The sequence below is a fragment of the Labeo rohita genome, chromosome 2 (genome assembly GCF_022985175.1).
Source record: "Labeo rohita strain BAU-BD-2019 chromosome 2, IGBB_LRoh.1.0, whole genome shotgun sequence".
NCBI classification, from domain to species: Eukaryota; Metazoa; Chordata; class Actinopteri; order Cypriniformes; family Cyprinidae; genus Labeo; species Labeo rohita.
In genome coordinates, this window is record NC_066870.1 from 39,320,920 (window position 1) to 39,342,083 (window position 21,164).

A 21,164-nucleotide genomic window follows, 5' to 3' on the forward strand; every position below is an offset into this window, starting at 1 on the left:
AACCGAACGATTCATTGTATTGTTACACCCCTGGTTTGTTTATTGTGTTTTTTTTTTGGTTATTATTGTTTCAGTTATTTGCCTAATACAAGACAATACAACTTTTTGTTTTAAATAAAGTTGGCGGGTAATGGGTGGTTTAACAAATTTGTTAAGAACTGTATATAGCCACGTTGTTTTGTAAGGATTTGTACTGAAAATTAAACTTACAAACTCACTCGTTCACACTCTGACTCTTTCTTGATTGCCAACGGCTACAAACTAGGTGAAAGCGCAAGGCTGATGCTCATTTATTTGCGTGGTGCCCCCCTGGACCTGGTGCCCCTGGGCACTTGCCCAATTGCTCATATTGTTAATCCGCCTATGGCCACAACCGATCTGAAGTATCCTGAAATTTGTTGCAACATTTCTCAAAAAGTGGCACTGATACACAGTGTATCATCAGCCTTTAACTTGTTTCTCTGATGTCATTTTGCTGTTGACAATTCAGTTCAAAGCAGTAAGACACTCGATGCTGCAGTTACTGCCAAAACCGTTAATCATAGAGGAAATATTGCTTTAATATGTTTCTGACTTTAACATTTGTTGTAAACAAACACGAGACCCAGTTTTCCCAAGATTTAACAAACAATATCTGTGAAGCTGTTTTACTGCTTTAGAAATCTGAGAATCAAACCACATTTCATTTTTTGGTTTGCAGTTCAGACTTTGTTTCTCATTATTGCTAATTGCAAGTTTTTGTCTTTCGTCAAGAATCTCACAATTCTGAGTTTATTTTTTAACTTTTGCTACAAATTCTGATTTTACATCTTGCATTTTTAAAATGTATTAGTTTTTTTGCAATTAAATAAGTGAAATTACTTTTTAATGTCACAGTTTAAAAACAATTATCAGAATTTATAGCTCACTATTGTTTTCTGACTTTTTTTTCTAAGAATTGATTTACTTAAAAAAAAAAATAAATAATTAAATAGCCATATATGTGTTGAACTGTTAAGCAGCATCTGTGAAGCTGTTTTCTCGGTTCAGAAATCTGAGAATGAACCCACATTTTTTGATCAAACCAAATCTAAGATGTTTGTTTGAGCTCCATCTGTATTAAAGCAAAACAATTTGGCCGTGAACGAGAAGATGTTCCTCCTGCAGCTGTGGATCCATGATCTTCTGTTGATGTTCTTCAGCACACTTTTTTGTTTTTTGTTTTTTGTTTTTTGTTTTTTTTTATCACACTTTGAATTGTCATTATTATTTCATGACTATTATGGATATTTACTCACAAATTAATGATTACTGTAATGCATACAGACATCTTTTGGCTTGTTTTGTAATTTGCATTATTAAAGTCATCACTGGGAATGGTCAGATTTATTGTCATAGTTGTTTATAATTATTTATTTTATTAATTTATTTTTATAAAGGCTGTACAACATTGTAGTATACAGATGCTGTGCAATTAAAGTGATATCATTTGCATTTTTTTTTGGCGTGGCAGTAATACAAATGAATGAGCAAAATGTAAAATAAATATTTTGTGCTTACTAGTCATGAAAACAATAGAAGTTTGTTCTTAAAATTGGCCTTCATTATTATCTGTGAAATCAAACGGTATTTCTGAGAGACTGATTCAGTGAGGTCATGGTTTTGTTGATGGATGATTGGAAGTTCTCCAGTATTTTTAGAGCTGCAGGAAACTCGGCGCATTCCTCCCGCGGCTGCAGCTTCTCTTCCGCTGCTGTTTCAATCCAATCATTCAAACAAAAAAATCTATGAATACAGTGAGAGGAAAGGGCGAGATTGTCCAGAATCAGCAGAACGGTGCTGCTCCGTCTCTGGCGTGTGACCTATGACTCCTTACACGCCTGTTTCCATGGCAACAAGCCCACTTCCACAGAAAATCACCTTCAGCTCCGGTTTTGTTTAATGTGTTCTGTAGTATTTCATTATGTGCGATATCTAGCCGACAGCTTTATGTCCATCAGAGTTCATGTTGCTCAAGGCATCTAAAATATGTGTTCAAGAACACGACAGTAACAGAACGTTTCTCTTCTAGCTCACTAGACCGCATATAACTAATGTATTTTTAAACAACCCAACATGCATCTAGCAGTTTGTTTTGGAATTCTGGATTTTTCCAAATATTTTAAGTCATTATTGTGTAAAAGCAATCATTTAATTTAAGCATACAAGTAGACGTCTCATTTGCATTGATATTACCTGACATTTTAATCAGTCAGCCAGATTGTTTACATTTTTTCCCCCAATAATTGTGCAAGAATGATTTTTACATAAAACCAACAAAAGTACCTTTATTGCAAAGGAGTTATAATTTAAAAATGACAGTTCAGAGTGATCTAGATGTACATGTATATACAATCACCTACAGCCTACCCCTCGTTCTTAACGCTAAACATGATCTGGATGGAATAAATGATACAAGACACATTTCTGAGCCTAATAGTTATACACGTATGATCTGAAGACTGAGATATTGAGCACTGATCATCTTACCATCAATGATTTAATAACAAGGACTCATGATGTTCTGGATTCACAAATTAACTGCAGACCCTCGTCAAGGGTAATATGCATTATGGGATATGTAAGATCTCTATTATCTGCAGTAAGTTCTGCTGTACGTCAATCCATCCGCAGGACCAGATCTCAACCTTCACTGTCAGAAGCACATCACAGAATGTGTTCTAGACCTGTTTATTTATGATGTTCAGTGCTGATTTTGAGTCTTGAAGCACCAAACGGCTGCAGTTTGATTCACAGTGAAAGTTAGTTTGACTGCAGATCCGTGTTTCTATGTTTAGTCCCATGAGATGAAGTTATATGAGGATTTCTATTATTTCATCTTGGATGGATGTTCTCAACTCTATTATAGTTACTCTAATAAAGTGTGTCATTTCTGTCAGCAAACAGATTTGCTAAAATAATGCCATTGGTCAGTTACAACACGCCTCAGTCTTTACGTGTGTGTATTTATTGCTAATGTTCCCATTAGACGTCATGCTTGTGTTCTCTTTTTTCATGTTCTACTGCAGTAGTGTTATTTTCATTTCTCTCCATGTGATGTTTGCTGTTCTTCTTCCACAGGCACGGTGCTGGTGCTCAGCCGTGGGATCTACAGAACTCACTCAGACCTGAGTGACGACCAAATTCATTTCGGATTGCAAATAGTAATTGTTTAGTGCCACAATGCAATGTGACAGACATGGAAGCAGTGTGTTTGTTAATTATAATAGTTGTGATCTAGATTTGTATCACTGTTGCTAGATTGAGTTCTTGTTATTTACGTGATAAGGACATTAGTTGGCCAGCACCAGCACCCTGTCGGTGGAAAAGGAGCTACTGATATTCATAAAACAGATCTGAGTCTGTACATCAGTCAATTTTCCGATAGGTGGCGCTGTACCATTTCAAACTATAACATTAACTATATTAGCGTCCACACCAATGGACGATAACGTTGTCATCTCATCTGCTGCTTTAAATGCTCAAGGTCATTAAAGTCAGATTGGCGGATGATGTTTTTTCGCAATTCCAACTATATCGTTTATCTGTGACGTTATCGTTAGAGTTGTGGTGTGGGCTTTGCAATTCTTTTAGAGCGATTAATAAAACTTCATGGTTAAAGTTATCGTTCTTTGTGTGAACAGCCCTTTATTCTTCTAGATCCGGTGAGGTGCGGCTTACGGTCACGACACACTCTTGACTTCCTCTTTGAGTCCTCAGGTTAGAGTAGAGCCGATCGTCCAGTGTGGACACCAGTTTGTCTGACGGACTGATGTCGGCGAGCATGTGACACGTGTAATCCTGATCCAGATCGGTGGGGTCTGGCGTGAGTGTGTCTGTATGTGAATGCAAATGAGAACTAAATGTAGTCATTCGTGTCATCTGTGAATGTTTATGTGAATCTCCGGGATGAGCATTTGTTCTCAGGTCTTCCAGTATCTCACAATCCCTGGTACTGTTGTCCTGCGTTTGTGTTGAAAAGAAATGCCGGCTTGTGTTGTTGCTGCTGTTGTTTGCGTTTTCCTCCAGGTCTGGACCAGAACTGCCTGTTTCTGAGGGCGGACCAGCACCCTCCAGCTCCGGACCGGATTTTTCCGGCTCGGGCGATTCCGTTCCCGCCGCTCCCTCGCTGGCCTCCTCGTCTGCTGCGCTAGCGATTCGAGGCAAGGTACTGTGGTAGCGCGTGTCCAAGGGGTAGTTGGCGCTGTCGCCTCGGCGTAGCGGGTAGCAGCGCTGTCGCTCTAGAGATGGCGAGTATCGAGCGGCTCCGGGGTCGCTGTACTGCTTGCTGCGCTGCCACTGCTTCCTGAGATGGATTCGGGAGCGGTGCCGGTGACGCAACAAGGGCGAGCCCTGTTGGTCGAACTGGGGATCGTGGCGTAGGAATTCATTAAACAGCGCTTCCGTCTTCTCATCGATGCTGTAGTCTCTGCGGCGGAAGCGCGGCCTGGGTTTGGTCGCGGGTTGCGGTTCTTGGTGGGAAACCGTAGCGGGAGTCTCTGCCTCTAAACTTACGCTGCTCTCCGACGCCTCGTCTTCCAGCTCCTCTTTGAACAACCTTGCCTCAAAACTCTCACAAACCGTGCCTTTACGGCCAGAATTGGTGAAAAAGCGGCGACGTTCTGATGCTGTCTTTCCGGAGCTACTTCCGAACAATCTGAATTCCTCCGGAGCCTTGCAAGGTGCCTCGATAGAGGCGTATCCGCTGTCCATCTGCAGAAGCTTGCGATTGTTTGTTTCTCCATCACTGCCTCTCTCCGAGTCCACGCTGTCCCGTCCGTTTCTCCTCTGCCCGGCTTCCCTGACCACATCATCATATGGAAGCTCACTGTCTCCGTCTATATCATCATCGATGTCTTGGGACTGGTAGCTGGGGACGCCCGCTCTCGTTGCTCCTGCTGAGCAAACGCTGTCGGCATCGCTCCGAGTGGAGTCCCTGTCATTGCTGCTCAGGTCGGAGGAGGCGTACTGCTCCAGCGACGCTCTCAGGCTCCAGATGTCGCGGTACAGGCTGGGCTGCTCTAGACTCTCCTGACAACTCACTGGTCCAAACTCTTCACCGCCGCCTCCAGATGCTCCTGCCATCACCTCCTGTCCATCCCCGTCACCATCCTCCACTTCCAGAGGTCCATGGGATGAGGGGAATGTTGGAGTCATGTCTTTCACTGCATCTGTGTCGACTCTGAGCTCCATTACGGCTTCTACCTCTAACCTAAAGGTAAACAAGACTGTTATGTTACAGTAAAATGTTCTATATAACTAGTAGAGGTGGAAGGCCAATTCTGATTCTGATTCTTCTGCAAACATTCTAGATCAGGAGTAGGCAAGTTTGGTCCTAGAGAGCTGCTGTCCTAGAGAGATGCTAAATAATCCCACCTGCCTACAGCCTTAGTAATCCTGAAGACACTGTCTAGCTTGTTCTGGTGTGTGGTACGTTTGACTAGGGTTAAACCTAAACTTTGCAGAAGCGGCTCTCTAGGACTGAACTTGCTTAGATTGAAGGTGATGTCCAAAAGTCCCCAGGACAGGTTTGAGAGCATTGCTCTATAGGTCTGGAGGGTCCAATCCTGCTCCTGGAGGTCCACTATCCTTCAAAGTTTGTCTGCAGTCCTAATTAAATACACCTGAACCAACTAATCAAGGTCTTCAGGATCAGTACAGACTATGAGGTGAGTGTTTGGTCAGGTTTGAGCTAAACTCTAGGTCAGGCAACTTCAGTCCTGGAGGGTTACTGTCCTGCAGAGTTTAGCTCCAACTCTAATCAAATACATCTGCCTGTAGGTTTCTAGTGATCTGAAAGACACTGATTAGCTTGTTCAGGTGTGTTCAATTAGGGTTGGAGCTAAACTCTGCAGGACAGTGGCCCTCCAGGACCGAAGTTGCCCATCCCTTTTCTAGGTCAAGGGTGCCCTATCCTTTCCCTAGAGATCCACCTACCTGCAGCATTTAGTTCCAATGTCTGTAATTATCAGTGCTCCTGAAAATTTCAATCAATCATCTGGCTCATTTGTGTTCAGGGTTGGAGCTAAACTTTGCATGAAGGTTGATTTCCAGGAAAAGGATTTGGCACCAATGCTATAGGACATTTGCCTTCTGAGAGCTGGATAGGAGTGTCCAATCCTACTCCTGGAGGTCCACAACCCTGCAGAGTTCAAATACTAACACAACTAAACTAGCTAATCAAGGTCTTCAGGATCTCTAGAATCTCTCAGGCAAGTGAATTTGGTCAGATTGGATCTAAACTCTAGTGGTGCGTTCCAAGCGGCATATATCGTCTCCAAAGGGCACTTCGGAATGAAAACAATTATGGCTGCCATATTGAAGGGTTGTTTCAAACTGAAGTGCTTAAAACTAGCCACTTCAAAGGGCCCTTTGGAATGAAGGATTTCGAAGGGTACAACTGATGGACACTTCCACCCCCATGATCCTTTGCACAGGGAATGTTTGGCATCACACCCTGCGTTCCATTCGGAAGGGCTCATCCCTATGCCCTAATCCCTTCAAAGGGTTTACCCTCCAGAGTGAGAGCTTCGAAGGGATTAGGGCATAGGGATGAGCCCCTATGAATGGAACGCAGGGCCAGTCAGGGATGCCCAATCTCTTCCCTAGAGTAGCATTTAGTTCCAACACACCTGTTTGTAATTATCAGTGCTCCTGAAAATCTCAGTCATTCAGCTGGTTCATTTGTGTTTGGTCAGGGTTAGAGCTAAACTTTGCAGGAAGGTCTCCAGGACAAGATTTTGACAGCACTGCTGTAGGACATTTGCCTTCTGAGAGCCAGATAAGACACTAATTTAAGGTTGTCCAATCCCAGTCCTAGAGGTCCACAACCCTGCAGAGTTTGGCTCAAATACTAATTAAACACGCCTATACCAGCTAATCAATGTCTTTAGGATCACTAGAAACTTTCAGGCAAGTGGGCAATTGGAGCTAAACTCTTTAGGTTGGGGTTAGGTTAAAAATGGGACCTGGTTAGGAACTACTCCTTCATAGGATATTGGCCCTTCGTGAGGAAAGATTGGACACAACTGCTCTAATTTTAGGATATAGCTGTACCTGCTGAGGGCAGGAGGAGCTCCTGCAGTGGCATCCAAAGAACCGGCCGAGAGGCGTCTTGGCGGTTCCTTCTGCAGTGGTGTGGTGGGTTTTCGCAACAGCAAGTCACTGACTCCACACTGCAAGGTTTCTTCTCCCTGATCCAGAGTCTCGCTGGCCGCCCGCTGCCTCTGAAACGCACGTCTCCGTGGAGAACCTAAGAGAACACAAGAACATACACAATCACAGACTGAACACAAGCTCTGTTCCAGAACCTTCTAAGACAGAATCATAACTACGATGAAACCTTAGAAGTGACTGATTTGAGACGCTCTACATAGGCAGAAATGTGTAAGTGTTAATCTAGTATTTTTTTTATGTACCATTATAGTATTTCTTTATATCTTCAATTGGCTTTTATTTTATTTGTTTTCCCGGAGCTCCTCACAGCGTGTTCTTCACGTCAGCAGCTCAGCAGGTTTTGGAACAGAGCTACAGAGTAGCAAAGAAGCTTGGAAAGGAGGCGCCACGGCTCCCCTCATCCTCAATAATGAGAGCGTGTAATGCGATCTATTGCTCATTAGCAGGAAATGAGCGTGCGTTACTGACTGACCTTTCACATCAGGTGAAGAATAATGCGATTATTTTATAATTCATTTATCAGGAAGCAGCTTTTGTCCTGCACTCCTGCTTTAAATCTCTGAGCCAATCAGATCTCACACCAGCCACGTGACTCTAACTAAACTGAGCTACTCTACCCGTATTGATCCTGTATTGATTCTTCGTCTCCAGGCTCATTCAGGGCTGAATAAGATCTCTGGGTGTAAAACATTGTTTAAGTAGACTGCAGGACGTCTGGCTTGGATTGTTTTATGGAATGTGATTCCTGTATAATATTGCATCTCATATTATGAGGAATCATTATTACTCATTGAATTATGGAACATCTTTTAGATGACAAAACTTGATCTGAGAATGGAGAATGGAAGTGTTTGTGTGTTTCAGGTCATGCTCACCTCTCGTCTCGAGACTCGCTGCCCGCTGGATGGTGTCCAGTCTCCATTTCTTGACACTGAAGAACGGACCTGCTCCCTCCAGGCTGGCGTGGCGTCTGAGTTTAGACAGGAAGTGGAACATGGTGCCCTGAGCTGGACCTGCAGCACCGCCGGCCGCACAGGAAGTGGAATCTCTGTCCATCAGCAGGCTTCTGCTCATCACCTCAATCTGGAGAGGAACATCAGGAGGGAAAAGATCATGAAAGTGTCCAGCAGGTCACAGGTAACGCCGGTCAATCTCAGGAAAACATCCGGCTCACATTAAAACCCAAAGTCAAACACATTTAAAGCCATTTAAAGTCATTCTGTCCAGATGCAGCGCATAAATTTAATTCAGTTCAACAAACAAACACTGATATGCACCAATTGTACTGTACAGTTTACAGTACTGCTGTGTTTCATTGATGATCGACGTGACTCACGGTGTGTGATCGGGCTGGTTTGCCGGTGTGTTCGGCGCTGGAGTTCAGTGTGTTTCCGGGCAGAGCGCAGCTGGGGCTTTGAGTGCTCCACAAGCTTGCAGCCTCCGGCACGGAACCCTCCGCAGGCTGAAAAAACACACACACACACACACACACACACACACAATCTAATGAGTTGACTGCACAGGGTGCATTTTAAGGCATCATACACTCCAGACTATAGCCAGTGTGATAATGCTGCTTGTAAGAGCTTTCCTTTGACCAGATTTTAATGCAGTATCCAATCCCGGAACTGAATCCCAAAATGCATATGATTATACAAATGAAAAATCTATGCAATATCAAAACATTCAGCCTAATTGAAAATGCACTTTGCTCAACACTTAGGCTCATTATGAGTATGACAGTGTTAATTTAACAGCTTATGAGGCTCCCGCTTCAGTCCAGCACAGAGTTGTTAATAACTAATAAACTATAACTCTAATTAACTATGAAAAAAATATTTGTGACTAAAAAAAGTTGAATGAATACAAGCCATATAGACATACATAGACATATTTTATATAATATAAAAAATATTTTAAATATTTATAATGTAAAAACATTATATTTAAAAATCTCCTGTAAAATAAAAATGACAAAAGCATGATTATTATCAAAATGATTAAAATCTTAACTTAAAATTGAAAACAGGAAATATCAAAATAATATTTTGAGCATTGTGCAAATAAACAATTCTGATTGGTTGACAGATGTTCTAACAGGTCGATTAATTATTATAATTCATAATATTCTTATATTTTACTATCTATAAAGCAGTTTCAGAAGCAGTTGAGTCAGACACACTGACAGCGCTTGTGTTGCGTAACTGAACCGCAGCTCTATGCAGAAAGTGAATCAGCAGTGAGTCAGTGACAGTTACGATGAACTTTATCTAATTTACATGAGAAAGCGATTCCCGTTTACGCCCAAATGATAATTAATCGGAACCCAAAAGTGCTGCTGTAATCTGCTGATATGTTCTTTATTCAAAAGAGAGTCTTTGTTTGTTTGCGGATCATCAGGCCCAGTCAGAGTTTGTTTAGTTGTTTGTATAATGTGAGCTGTTTAATGTTGCTTCACAAAAGCCTGTGTTGCAAATGGGTCACTAGTGCGTATTTTATGTTTTCTGCAGTGCGTTCGACAGAAATAAACACGCTGCTGATGCTCTTCGTGTTGGAGAGATAATAAAGCAGTGTGTCACCTGGAATATGGAGAGGGACGGGTGTTGTGAGGGCTGTTCAGGAAGCGTCACGCTGTTCTCCGGTGATTCACACTCCATGATGGTGAGGATCTTCAGCGCTGGCGGCTGCATGTGCAGGTGCGTCAGACGAGCTTTCTTCAGGTGATGGAAGTCACCCTCCGTCAGTGTGTACCTGAGAAACCGTTACAGATTCAGAATCAATATGAGCTCCAGTGTAAATCTGACTCATGTGCTGTTTTCCAGTATTCACTGGTTATTTGTTTTCCTTTCTGTTCCTTATGGTTGTGAGCTAAAACATGGACTCGATTCTCTGACAGACAGCTAAAGTGGACAAAGCAAAACCGACTCTATTTAGCTCAAACTAACTATTTAAGTCAAACTATTTAACTCTATTAATCAAACTAAATTGACAGACATTTAAATATCATACTTAAACGAAACCAACCAACTTTGAATCTTTTAATCGAACAAAACCAGCGTTTGAATCTTTTAATCAAACAAACCAATGTTTGAATCTTTTAATCAATCAAAACCAACCAATGTTTGAATCTTTTAATCGATCAAAACCAACCAATGTTTGAATCTTTTAATCAAACAAAACCAGCGTTTGAATCTTTTAATCAAACAAACAAACCAATGTTTGAAACTTTTAATCAAGCAAAACCAGCATTTGAATCTTTTAATCGAACAAAGCCAACGTTTGAATCTTTTAATCGATCAAAACCAACCAATGTTTGAATCTTTTAATCGAACAAAACCAACCAATGTTTGAATCTTTTAATCGATCAAAACCAACCAATGTTTGAATCTTTTAATCGAACAAAACCAACGTTTGAATCTTTTAATCGAACAAAGCCAACGTTTGAATCTTTTAATCGAACAAAACCAACCAATGTTTGAATCTTTTAATCGATCAAAACCAACCAATGTTTGAATCTTTTAATCAAACAAAACCAGCGTTTGAATCTTTTAATCAAACAAACAAACCAATGTTTGAAACTTTTAATCAAGCAAAACCAGCGTTTGAATCTTTTAATCAAACAAACAAACCAATGTTTGAATCTTTTAATCTAACAAAACCAATGTTTGAATCTTTTAATCAAACAAACCAATGTTTGAATCTTTTAATCTAACAAAACCAACGTTTGAATCTTTTAATCGATCAAAACCAACGTTTGAATCTTTTAATCGATCAAAACCAGCCAATGTTTGAATCTTTTAATCGAACAAAACCAATGTTTGAATCTTTTAATCTAACAAAACCAACGTTTGAATCTTTTAATCGAACAAAACCAACCAATGTTTGAATCTTTTAATCGATCAAAACCAACCAATGTTTGAATCTTTTAATCGAACAAAACCAACGTTTGAATCTTTTAATCGATCAAAACCAACCAATGTTTGAATCTTTTAATTGAACAAAACCAACCAATGTTTGAATCTTTTAATTGAACAAAACCAACCAATGTTTGAATCTTTTAATCGAACAAAACCAACGTTTGAATCTTTTAATCGATCAAAACCAACCAATGTTTAAATCTTTTAATCGATCAAAACCAACCAATGTTTAAATCTTTTAATCGAACAAAACCAACCAATGTTTGAATCTTTTAATCGATCAAAACCAACCAATGTTTGAATCTTTTAATCGAACAAAACCAACATTTGAATCTTTTAATCGAACAAAACCAACCAATGTTTGAATCTTTTAATCGAACAAAACCAACATTTGAATCTTTTAATCGAACAAAACCAACCAATGTTTGAATCTTTTAATCGATCAAAACCAACCAATGTTTGAATCTTTTAATCAAGCAAAACCAGCGTTTGAATCTTTTAATCAAACAAACAAACCAATGTTTGAATCTTTTAATCTAACAAAACCAATGTTTGAATCTTTTAATCGATCAAAACCAACCAATGTTTGAATCTTTTAATCGAACAAAACCAACGTTTGAATCTTTTAATTGAACAAAGCCAACGTTTGAATCTTTTAATCGATCAAAACCAACCAATGTTTGAATCTTTTAATTGAACAAAACCAACGTTTGAATCTTTTAATCGAACCAAACCAACGTTTGAATCTTTTAATCGAACAAAACCGATCAATGTTTAAATCTGTTAATCAAACAAAATCAATCAACATTTAAGAGTGTTAATTGAACAAAACTGGCTGATATTTAAATGTAATTGGAACAAAACCGACCCATATTTAAAGTCATTAATCAAATAAAACTGAACTAAACCATGAATTTGATTCTCAACCTGTTGTCATTCTCAGGTCACTGCCGCTATTGACCCTTGACCTTCAAATGAGTGTGTCTGACCTTCGACCTTTCTCCTGGTCTTTGGCGCTCTGCTCATAGATGGCGGCCTCATTGAAAGACACCCGTCGCCCGGTGACCGACGCAGACAGGAAGTGATCCGCGTCCGTATCGCCATGACAGCTGGAAGTGGACAGCGACTCGCCGCTCTCGAGTCTGATGCTGACGTCTGCAGAAAACAGAAATGAAAGTAAGGCACATTTGTGACACTGGACCACAAAACCAATCATAAGGGCCCATTTCTTGAAATTGAGAAACTGATCATCTGAAGGCTGGTTGATGTATGGTTTGTTATGATAGGACAATATTTGGCTGAGGTACAACTATATGAAAATCTGGAATCTGGAAAAATCTAAATATTGAGAAAATCACCTTTAAAGTTGTCCAAAAGACGTTTTTAGCTATGCATATTACTAATCAAAAATGAAGTTTTGATATATTTATGGTAGGGAATTTACAAAATATCTTCATGGAACATGATCTTCACTTAATATCCTAATGATTTTGATCTTAATTAGTTAATTTGGCCTGACTGTATTGCTGTGTTTGTCGTGTTCACCTTGCATCGGCTGACTCTCCTCTACGTATGTGGTGTTGGTTTTCTCCAGGTCATCACTGGCTCTGAACACCAAACAAACACGAACAACATAAGCAAGTTGAACTGAAGCATCTGAGATATATTGAACTGTTTGGAGTTTGTAAACACACACACACACACACACACACAATCCAGAAATTAATTCATTTCTGCAGGTGAGATTCAGTGGTGTTTCTGGAGGTTTGGAGGTGTGAATGTTCCTCACCTGGAGTAGCGTCGTTCTCCTCGACAGCAGCGGTGACAGAAGATCAGCAGGATGGCCAGGAGGACCAGCGTCCCACCGGCGAACACACACAGCAGCACCAACAGCAGGACGTAGTTCTCCTGAGAGCCGGACGCCAGCGGCACGTCCTGAACACACACACACATCAGTGCTGCGTTACACACATACAGATCTCTGTGCTTCTGCTCGTCTGATTTAAAATCATGTGCATTTTCTCCAGATCAGAGATGTGACGCTGAACCACAGCAGAGCGTCATGCGGTGAACTCCATCTACAGACTTCCTGGAAGTCCTCAAACTGTAGATCACAGTGCTTGCAACGCACAGGTCATGGGTTCGATTCCCAGAGATGGTAAGAACTGGCAAAAAATGTGTAGTTGAACGCAAGGCAAATCACTGCTGAATGCATGAATGTATGTCCATAAATCACAGATAATGATTTAGATTTACAACGTTAAAAACAGCAAACGTTAAAACACTGAATTACACAAAATAATAAAGCAGAAACACAACTCAATTGAATTGGTTTCATATTTGATGAATTTAAAGTGTTATTTTACTATTTGTGACCCTTGAGCACAAAACCAGTCTTAGGTATCACAGGTATATTTGTAGCAATGTCTAAAAAAACCTTGTATGGGTCAAAATGATCAATTTTTCTTTTATGCCAAAAATCATTAGGATATCAAGTAAAGTTCCAGGAATACATTTTGTAAATTTCCTACTGTAAATATATCAAAACCTAATTTTTGATTAGTAATATGCATTACTAAGAACTTCATTTGGACAACTTTAAAGGTGATGTTCTCAATATATATATTTATTTTTTTTTTTTTACACCTCAGATTCCAGATTTTCAAATAGTTGTATCTCAGACAAATATTGTCCTATCCTAACAAACCATACATCAGTGGAAAAGCTTATTTATTTATCTTTCAGATGATGTATACATCTCAATTTAAAAAAAATGACCTTTATGACTGTGGTCCAGGGTCACTTTTATTATAACTATAACCATAATTATGCCACTAATGCTGTAAATGGATTAATGGAATAGTTTCATGTCTTCATTTACTCTTGTTGTTCAAACTGTGTGACTTTCTTAGTGAAATACTTTCAGAAATGTGTTTTGGTCCATTTTATGAAACTCGATGTCCAGTGTTTTTTGGTTCATTTAAAATATCATCTTTTATGTTTCACAGAAGCAATACAGTCACACAGGTTTGAACGACATAGTAAATCATAACAGAATGATCATTTCTGTGTGAATGATCCCTTGTGTTTACTAGATATGATTTTATTTATTTATATAATATTTGTTAAACTGTCATTTATTTCTGTGATGCGCAGCTGAATTTTCAGCATCATTACTCCAGTCTTCAGTGTCACATGATCCTTCACAAATCATTCTAATATGCTGATTTGCTGCTCAACAAACATTTATGATTATCATCAATATAAAAACAGCTGGGCTGCACAATATTTGTGGAAACCACTGCCTTTTACAATAAATATTTTTTTTTTTAAAAAAATAATATTTTTATCTAGCCTAAATTGATCAAAAGTGACAGGTGTTTTTGTCCATATAATGAAAGTCAATGAGCTCCAATGTTGTTTGGCTCCTTTAAAATATCATCTTTCGTGTTTTATAGAAGCAATAAAGTCACACAGGTTGTAACTCAGAATGATCATTTCTGTGTGAATGATCCCTTGTGTTTACTAGGTATGGTTTTATTATTTAGCACATTTCATACGCAGTGACAATTCAAAGTGCTTCATATACAGTTCACAGTTTTTATAGGAAATGAATTAAAAAGAGACGTCTGTTTAAACAAAGAGACTGATGTACTGTAGGATCCTTATTAAATATATACCGGACACATTACCGGTGTGTGCGACCCGTCAGCGGGATGTACAGTACTAAAACCGCAGTCACTCGAGAGTCTCTCAGCAGCGCTGGATAATACAATTAACTCTGAGAGAGATGATTGATTAATTAGTGCTGACTGTAAGAAGGAGTCTCTTCATAATCAAAACTCTTCTCTTCAGTTTCTGCGTCTCTGAATGAGAAATGAGGACACGAGCTCTAAAATTAGACACGGAATAAAGCCTTGAGCAACGACACATTTACTGCAGCTCCTCGATTGTGTGTGTGTGTGTGTGTGTGTGTGTGTGTGTGTGTGTGTGTGTGTGTGTTGTGTTGTGTTGTGTTGTGGTATGGTTTATGGTTTATAAGGATGCAAATGTGTATAAAGACATGGCTTTTACAATGTAAACATGCTTTATGAGGCTTAGACTTCTTGTGTCCCCATAAACCAAATGTCTTACAAACATACTTAATGGTGTTTTATGAAATTCAAAAATTGCAGTAGTTTCCTGTGAGGGGTAGTTTCAGGTGTAGGATGATAGAAAATATAGTTTGTACAGTAGAAAACCATTACGCCTATGGAGAGTCCCTGTAAACCACATAAGTTTGTGTGTGTGTGAAGCAGACAAACATTAAGTGCATGTGCTTATGAAGATTTTCCATCCGTGCTCTATGTAAACTAATTAGTGTGCAGCACTGAGACACAAACAGGCGTCCTGTGAGGGGTTTCCTTCTGTCAGGTGAATCTGTCTGTCTGTGTCTCCATGGCAACAGCATCCCTGCAGCCCCTCCCTCACCTACAGCAGGTGAAACACCACTGACCTCAGATCAGCCACACAGACTGGAATAATGAAGATTTATGTTTCTGAAAGTCTCTTCTGCTCACCAAAGCTGCATTTATTTGATCAAAAATACTGTAAAAATTGTGAAATATTATTAGAATATAAAACAGCTGTTTTCTAAGTAAATATGTGTTAAACTGTAATTGATTTCTGTGATGCGCAGCTGAATTTTCAGCATCATTACTCCAGTCTTCAGTGTCACATGATCCTTCACAAATCATTCTAATTTGCTGATTTGCTGCTCAACAAACATTTATGATTATTAGCAATGTTAAAAACAGTTGTGCTGCACAATATGTTTGTGAAAACCACTGCTATTTAGAATAAATATATTTTTTATCTAGCCTAAATTGATCAAAAGTGACAGTAAAGACAGCAAAAATATTGTTTATAAAAAACAAAAATTGTGTTTTCAACATCGCAAATAGTCATAAATATTTGTTGAGCAGCAAATCAGCATATTAGAATGATTTCTGAAGGATCATGTGACACTGAAGACTGGAGTAATGATGCTGAAAATTCAGCTGCGCATCACAGAAATAAATTACAGCTGAACACATATTCACATAGAAAACAGCTGTTCGAAATTGTAATAATATTTCACAATATCACTGTTTTTACTGTGCGTAATCATATACATATGATAACACTAACATATACAGGCTTCACCCGTAAATTTTCTTTTTCTGTCTGTAATCATCTGTGTAGATATTTCACTCTCGCAGCATCAGAGTTCGATCTATACTAATGTATTTTCTGAATTTCTGTGTCTGTCTCAGGTTTTGCTGTCGGTGGGATGTCGTGTAGTGAACACACACTGAATCCTCCGGTATGTCGTACGGGTGACGTGAGTTTGAACACACCCAATAACACAAGCTGTTCATGTTTTTCTCATCCACAGAGAATGAATGTGCAAACAAACAGATTTTCTCTCACTGTGTGTTTCCAAACAGAGAAATGCCAAAAGACACAGAAAAACACCTCGTCTGCAGTTTCTAGTGAAGTGTTTCTCACACTGATGTTATACATGAAAACTGAAAAAAAAAGGCTACTTAACCAAAGTTACCCATTCGTTTCTATGAGGGAAATGAAGACACATTTCCATTAATTTCTCTGATTATTTTTGAAAAAATAAAAGTAAAATAAAGCAACATATTCCCACCTGCCAGCTGAATCAAAGATGCTAAAAGAAGACACTTCTGTATTTAGTCACATCATAGTTCAACTGCTGCTGGTGCAAAATATTATCAAAAGCTTCTTATTTTACTTTCGAATATATATTTTAGATTTATTATAGATACAGATTTATTTATTTATTTAGTTTAATTTTTGCTTTACTTGAAGAGGCAAAATAATCACCAGAAAATGAAAAGAAAAAATGTTCAAAAGCCTTTTGAACATTTCTCCTCATGTCAGATAGAGATTTGTTTGTGTGTGTGTGTGTGTGTGTGTGTTGTACTCACAGTGGTGAGGCGCGTCTGTAATGGAGACTCATCACTCATGGTCCAAAAGCGTGTGTGAGACGCCTGTGAGAAACACAAGAGAAAATGTCAGGCAGTCAGACGGACAGACGCTCGTCCATCATCAGGACCCCAGAGCGCTGACTCAGCAACATGAGCAGATTCACTGCAGAACGACAGACCGTCTGGATCAGAACACACACACACACACACACACACACATGCAGCCATTCATGTGACTGTGTGTGACACAAACACACTCTAGTCCTTCCAGACAGTGTCTTTGTATTATCATTGATATACTTTTTACAGATACAATTGTTTTAGTCATTTTTAGTAGTTTTTGTTTTATTTAGAAAGAAAAGTTTATATAGTTTTTTATTAATTTTCAGTTTTAGTTTATTGAATTTGTTTTATTTTAGTATTTTAACAAACTAAATAGCTGCTGTGGCATCTGTCGATATACTTTTATAGTTGCTGTTATTTTTATTTAAATATGTAGTTTTAGTTTGTTTTTATTTTTAGTCTATTTAGTTTTTGTTATTTTATGACTTCACTGAAAATGAAAATGAGATGTTGCTAGCTGCTGAAATAAAATATATTTAATATTTAATAATATTTTATTCTATTTCAAGTAATGAAATTGTTTTTATATTTTTAGTTTTAGCTAACAATAACCCTGTTCCCAGCACACATCAAAATCCTAAAAAAAGAAATAAATAAAAATCAATTATCTTCGCACAGGATAGTCAATAATTAATCAGCTTTTAAAAGTGATGTGAAAACTCTCCCCAAAGACTGTGTGTCAAATCAAACTCTTCTGTCCGTGACACACACACTCATTTGTCATTTGTTCATCTGGCCGACTGTGCTCCAGCATTAAACCAGTGTTTGTTCTGTGTGTTTGTGCATTTACACAATTACACATTTCACACTTGAGTCTGTGTGTGCTGTTACTGATGCAAACTGTTGAGTTTATGCAGGTCATGTAAATGTTAATGAATGTCGTGTTTGACACAGGTGCTCATGTGACGCGTGTCCTGCAGCCAAACGGGCCGAGACGCACTGGACCGAGACACACTCTGGTAGGGCCGATGATACACACACACACACACACACACCCTGACGTCCAGTGAACTAGACGCCATAAACAGTCTGTGCTTGATTGAGCATTCATTACAGCTGTTTAACTCTCTGACCGCACACACACACACTGACCATTAACCAGCGACTCTGTGCTTCCTGTGCATGTGTGATGTTGGGAAACTGAGCGGCTCACGGCTCTGAGTATTCATGAGGAAAACTACAGCTCACACACACACACACACACACAGGAGAGACAGAGATGCCCACTGATGTCATCCGAGCATTATGGGAATGATGGAGGATGCTGTGGCGTTCAGCAGCGCTGATAACTGCAGAAAGTAGGACAGCGGAATCTACAAACATTGCAGATACACACACAATACAGCACACAGCGCTCATGTGGATGATTCATGGAGGAAACTAGAGCAAGATGCCTTCAAACTGATCATCTGATATATATCAAATCATCATTTTGCATATTAAGTACTCGCAATATCACAAAACAAAAAAGCTGCTCTCTGTATTTTACATTTTATGAGCAAATTTTTACATTTATAAAATCACATTTTAAACAACCTCAAAATGTGGCGTATGTATATATATGTACTCTCTTACGCTCATCAGTGCTGCATTTATTTGATCAAAAATACAGAAAAAAAACAGTAATATTGCAAAATGTTATTAGAATATAAAATAAAGGTTTTTATTTTAATAAACTTTAAAATATAATTTATTCCTGTGATGCGCAGCTGAATTTTCAGCATCATTACTCCAGTCTTAAGTGTCACATGATCCTTCAGAAATCATTATAATATGCTGATTTATTATTAGAATGATCAATGTTGGAAATATTTTTTGCAACCTGTGATAATTTTATTTCAGGATTCTTTGATCAATAAAAGGCTAAAAAGAACAGCATTTATTTAAAATAGAAAGGTTTTCTAATAATAAACACTACTGTTCAAACATTTGGGGTCAGTACATTTTTATTCTTTCTTTTTTGAAAGAAATCAATACTTTTATTCACCAAGGATGTGTTCAATTAATAAAAAGTGATTGGATAGATTTACACTGATAGAAAAGATTTATATTTTGAATAAATGCTGTTCTTTTTAACTTGTTATTCATCAGAGAATCCTGAAAAAAAGAATCACAGGTTCCAAAAAATATTTGTCAGCACAACCGTTTCCAACATTGATAATTCTAATAATAAATCAGTATATTAGAATGATTTCTGAAGGATCATGTGACACTTAAGACTGGAGTAACAGCTGATGAAAATTCAGCTTTGCATCACAGGAATAAATTCTATTTTAATGTATATTAAACTAAAAAACATTATTTTATATTGTAATAACATTTTGCAATATTACTGTTTTTTCTGCATCTTGTAGTCAATTTTTATAATCTATTTATATACATTTACATTATATATAGGCTATATACAGTAATGTGTATCTTATACAGTATAAGTAATAATATAAATACATTTTTTTTTACACTTTTAATAATCTCAGAATGTGCCACTAGCACATCTTAAAACCTTTTACTGTTAATAATCAGTGTAAACTGGTATATGAGGAGTGATAGAATCAGAGCTGGTGTCTGTGCTGTAGTTTCTTGTGTAACTCTTTACATGTGAATGTATGTCGAGCGTTACATAAATCATATGATGCGGTGATGCTGAATGAAACTCACACAACAGCCTTTTGTTGTTCACTGACGCGACGCGCTTTTACAGTTAATCCCGCGCCGCTGACTGACGTCATTATTCATGTTTTGATCCAGAGGCTTGACATAATAACTCGAGCTCGACGCGACGCGACACCACGGTCCGGACGCGACGCAGGTTTCCATCATCGCGGACACGGCTACATCAGCGACGCGCCGCATCGCAACCCGAAGACGCGTTTGTTTGTTTATTTATTGATGAACGGCGGACGCGTGCAGAACGCGCCGCCGCGCTGTTTTTTTTTTTTTACGCTCAGCGCATTTTTAACAAAACGCGTTAAACGCAGGCAGACAGAACGTGCGTCGCTAAGCACGCGGGGAGTCACTCACCTATTTGTAATTCATGCTGTCCGAGCGAGGGACGCGTTATAAGCGCTCGCCAATGGCACGACGCTCCAGCAGCGCGTTACATTTCATCCTAATGGCAGCCGGACTTTATGAATGAAGCGGAGCGACGCCACGCCCACTGGCGCGGATGACGCGAGCGCTGGGATTCTCCTCATGTGCGTCAGAGAGCAGGAGCAGCAGCAGGAGGAGGCGGAGGAGGAGGAGGAGGAGGAGGAGGAGGATGGTGGTGCTTCACTGCAGAAAGCACTGATTCACAAAACCAGAGCAAAACCCGAACCGGGTCCGGCCTGCATGACGTCATGAGCGGATGCATGAAGATACAGCAGGATTTCTGCGAACAGCACAGATCAGCAGTGAAAATCACACTGGACGCGTTGATCGATTCATATGATGCTGTGAATGATCGATCATCACATCATAAATATTGATCCGACAGATCTGGAGAAGAGGCTGTGTCACCGAAATGAGCTCATGATGGATACTGATACTGATTCTCTAATATTCAACATCGGACCCTTCACAACCCTCATTATTTATTCATATATTTATCTGCGAGAATGTGGCAATATTTATGCACATGGCATATTTTGCATATAAATATGCAATTTGCACATCTAAAAAGAAGCACCTCATACTGAAGGCCGGGGTTTTCATAAAAGTCATAAGTTATTTTAAAATAAAATCAATCAAAACAAATGTATTTGCTAATACATTCATATGTGCTTCATGAGGAGGCTACTAATACACAGTCAATATGCTCACAATGTGCATATCGCTAATAAACCAGTTAACAGTGAGAACTGGTCTCTAAACTGAAGTGTTAATGATGCTCTGTAATTTGCATTGTTGCACTGTTGTAAGATTTTAAAGGGAATAAAATGTTTTGTTTTCAGACATCTGTTTACTGTTTCAT

At 38.9% G+C, this 21,164-nt stretch overlaps 2 protein-coding genes across 2 annotated transcripts in view; one reads left to right on the top strand and one right to left on the bottom strand.

Annotated features, from left to right (window-relative positions):
- stk11 (serine/threonine kinase 11) overlaps nt 1-21,164 on the top strand; it is a 55,747-nt gene that overhangs the window by 23,487 nt on the left and 11,096 nt on the right. The window lies entirely within an intron of this gene.
- On the bottom strand, nt 1,438-20,422 carry LOC127173898 (voltage-dependent calcium channel beta subunit-associated regulatory protein). Its single transcript, XM_051123967.1, has 10 exons — nt 20,234-20,422; nt 17,090-17,152; nt 12,901-13,046; nt 12,657-12,718; nt 12,101-12,266; nt 9,774-9,945; nt 8,531-8,656; nt 8,070-8,277; nt 7,075-7,270; nt 1,438-5,230 (listed from the first exon to the last, which is right to left on the bottom strand). Exons 2-10 carry the CDS (start codon nt 17,126-17,128, stop codon nt 3,667-3,669), a joined length of 2,679 nt encoding a protein of 892 aa, XP_050979924.1. The 5' UTR covers nt 17,129-17,152; nt 20,234-20,422; the 3' UTR covers nt 1,438-3,666.

Excerpts from the sequence above, each read along its gene's own strand:
- LOC127173898 (XM_051123967.1), bottom strand. The coding sequence starts at position 17,128 with ATGAGTGATGAGTCTCCATTACAGACGCGCCTCACCACT. Across the intron at positions 12,719-12,900 it reads GGAGAACGACGCTACTCCAG|AGCCAGTGATGACCTGGAGA; the intron begins GTGAGGAACATT and ends TTTGGTGTTCAG. Across the intron at positions 12,267-12,656 it reads GGAGAGTCAGCCGATGCAAG|ACGTCAGCATCAGACTCGAG; the intron begins GTGAACACGACA and ends TGTTTTCTGCAG.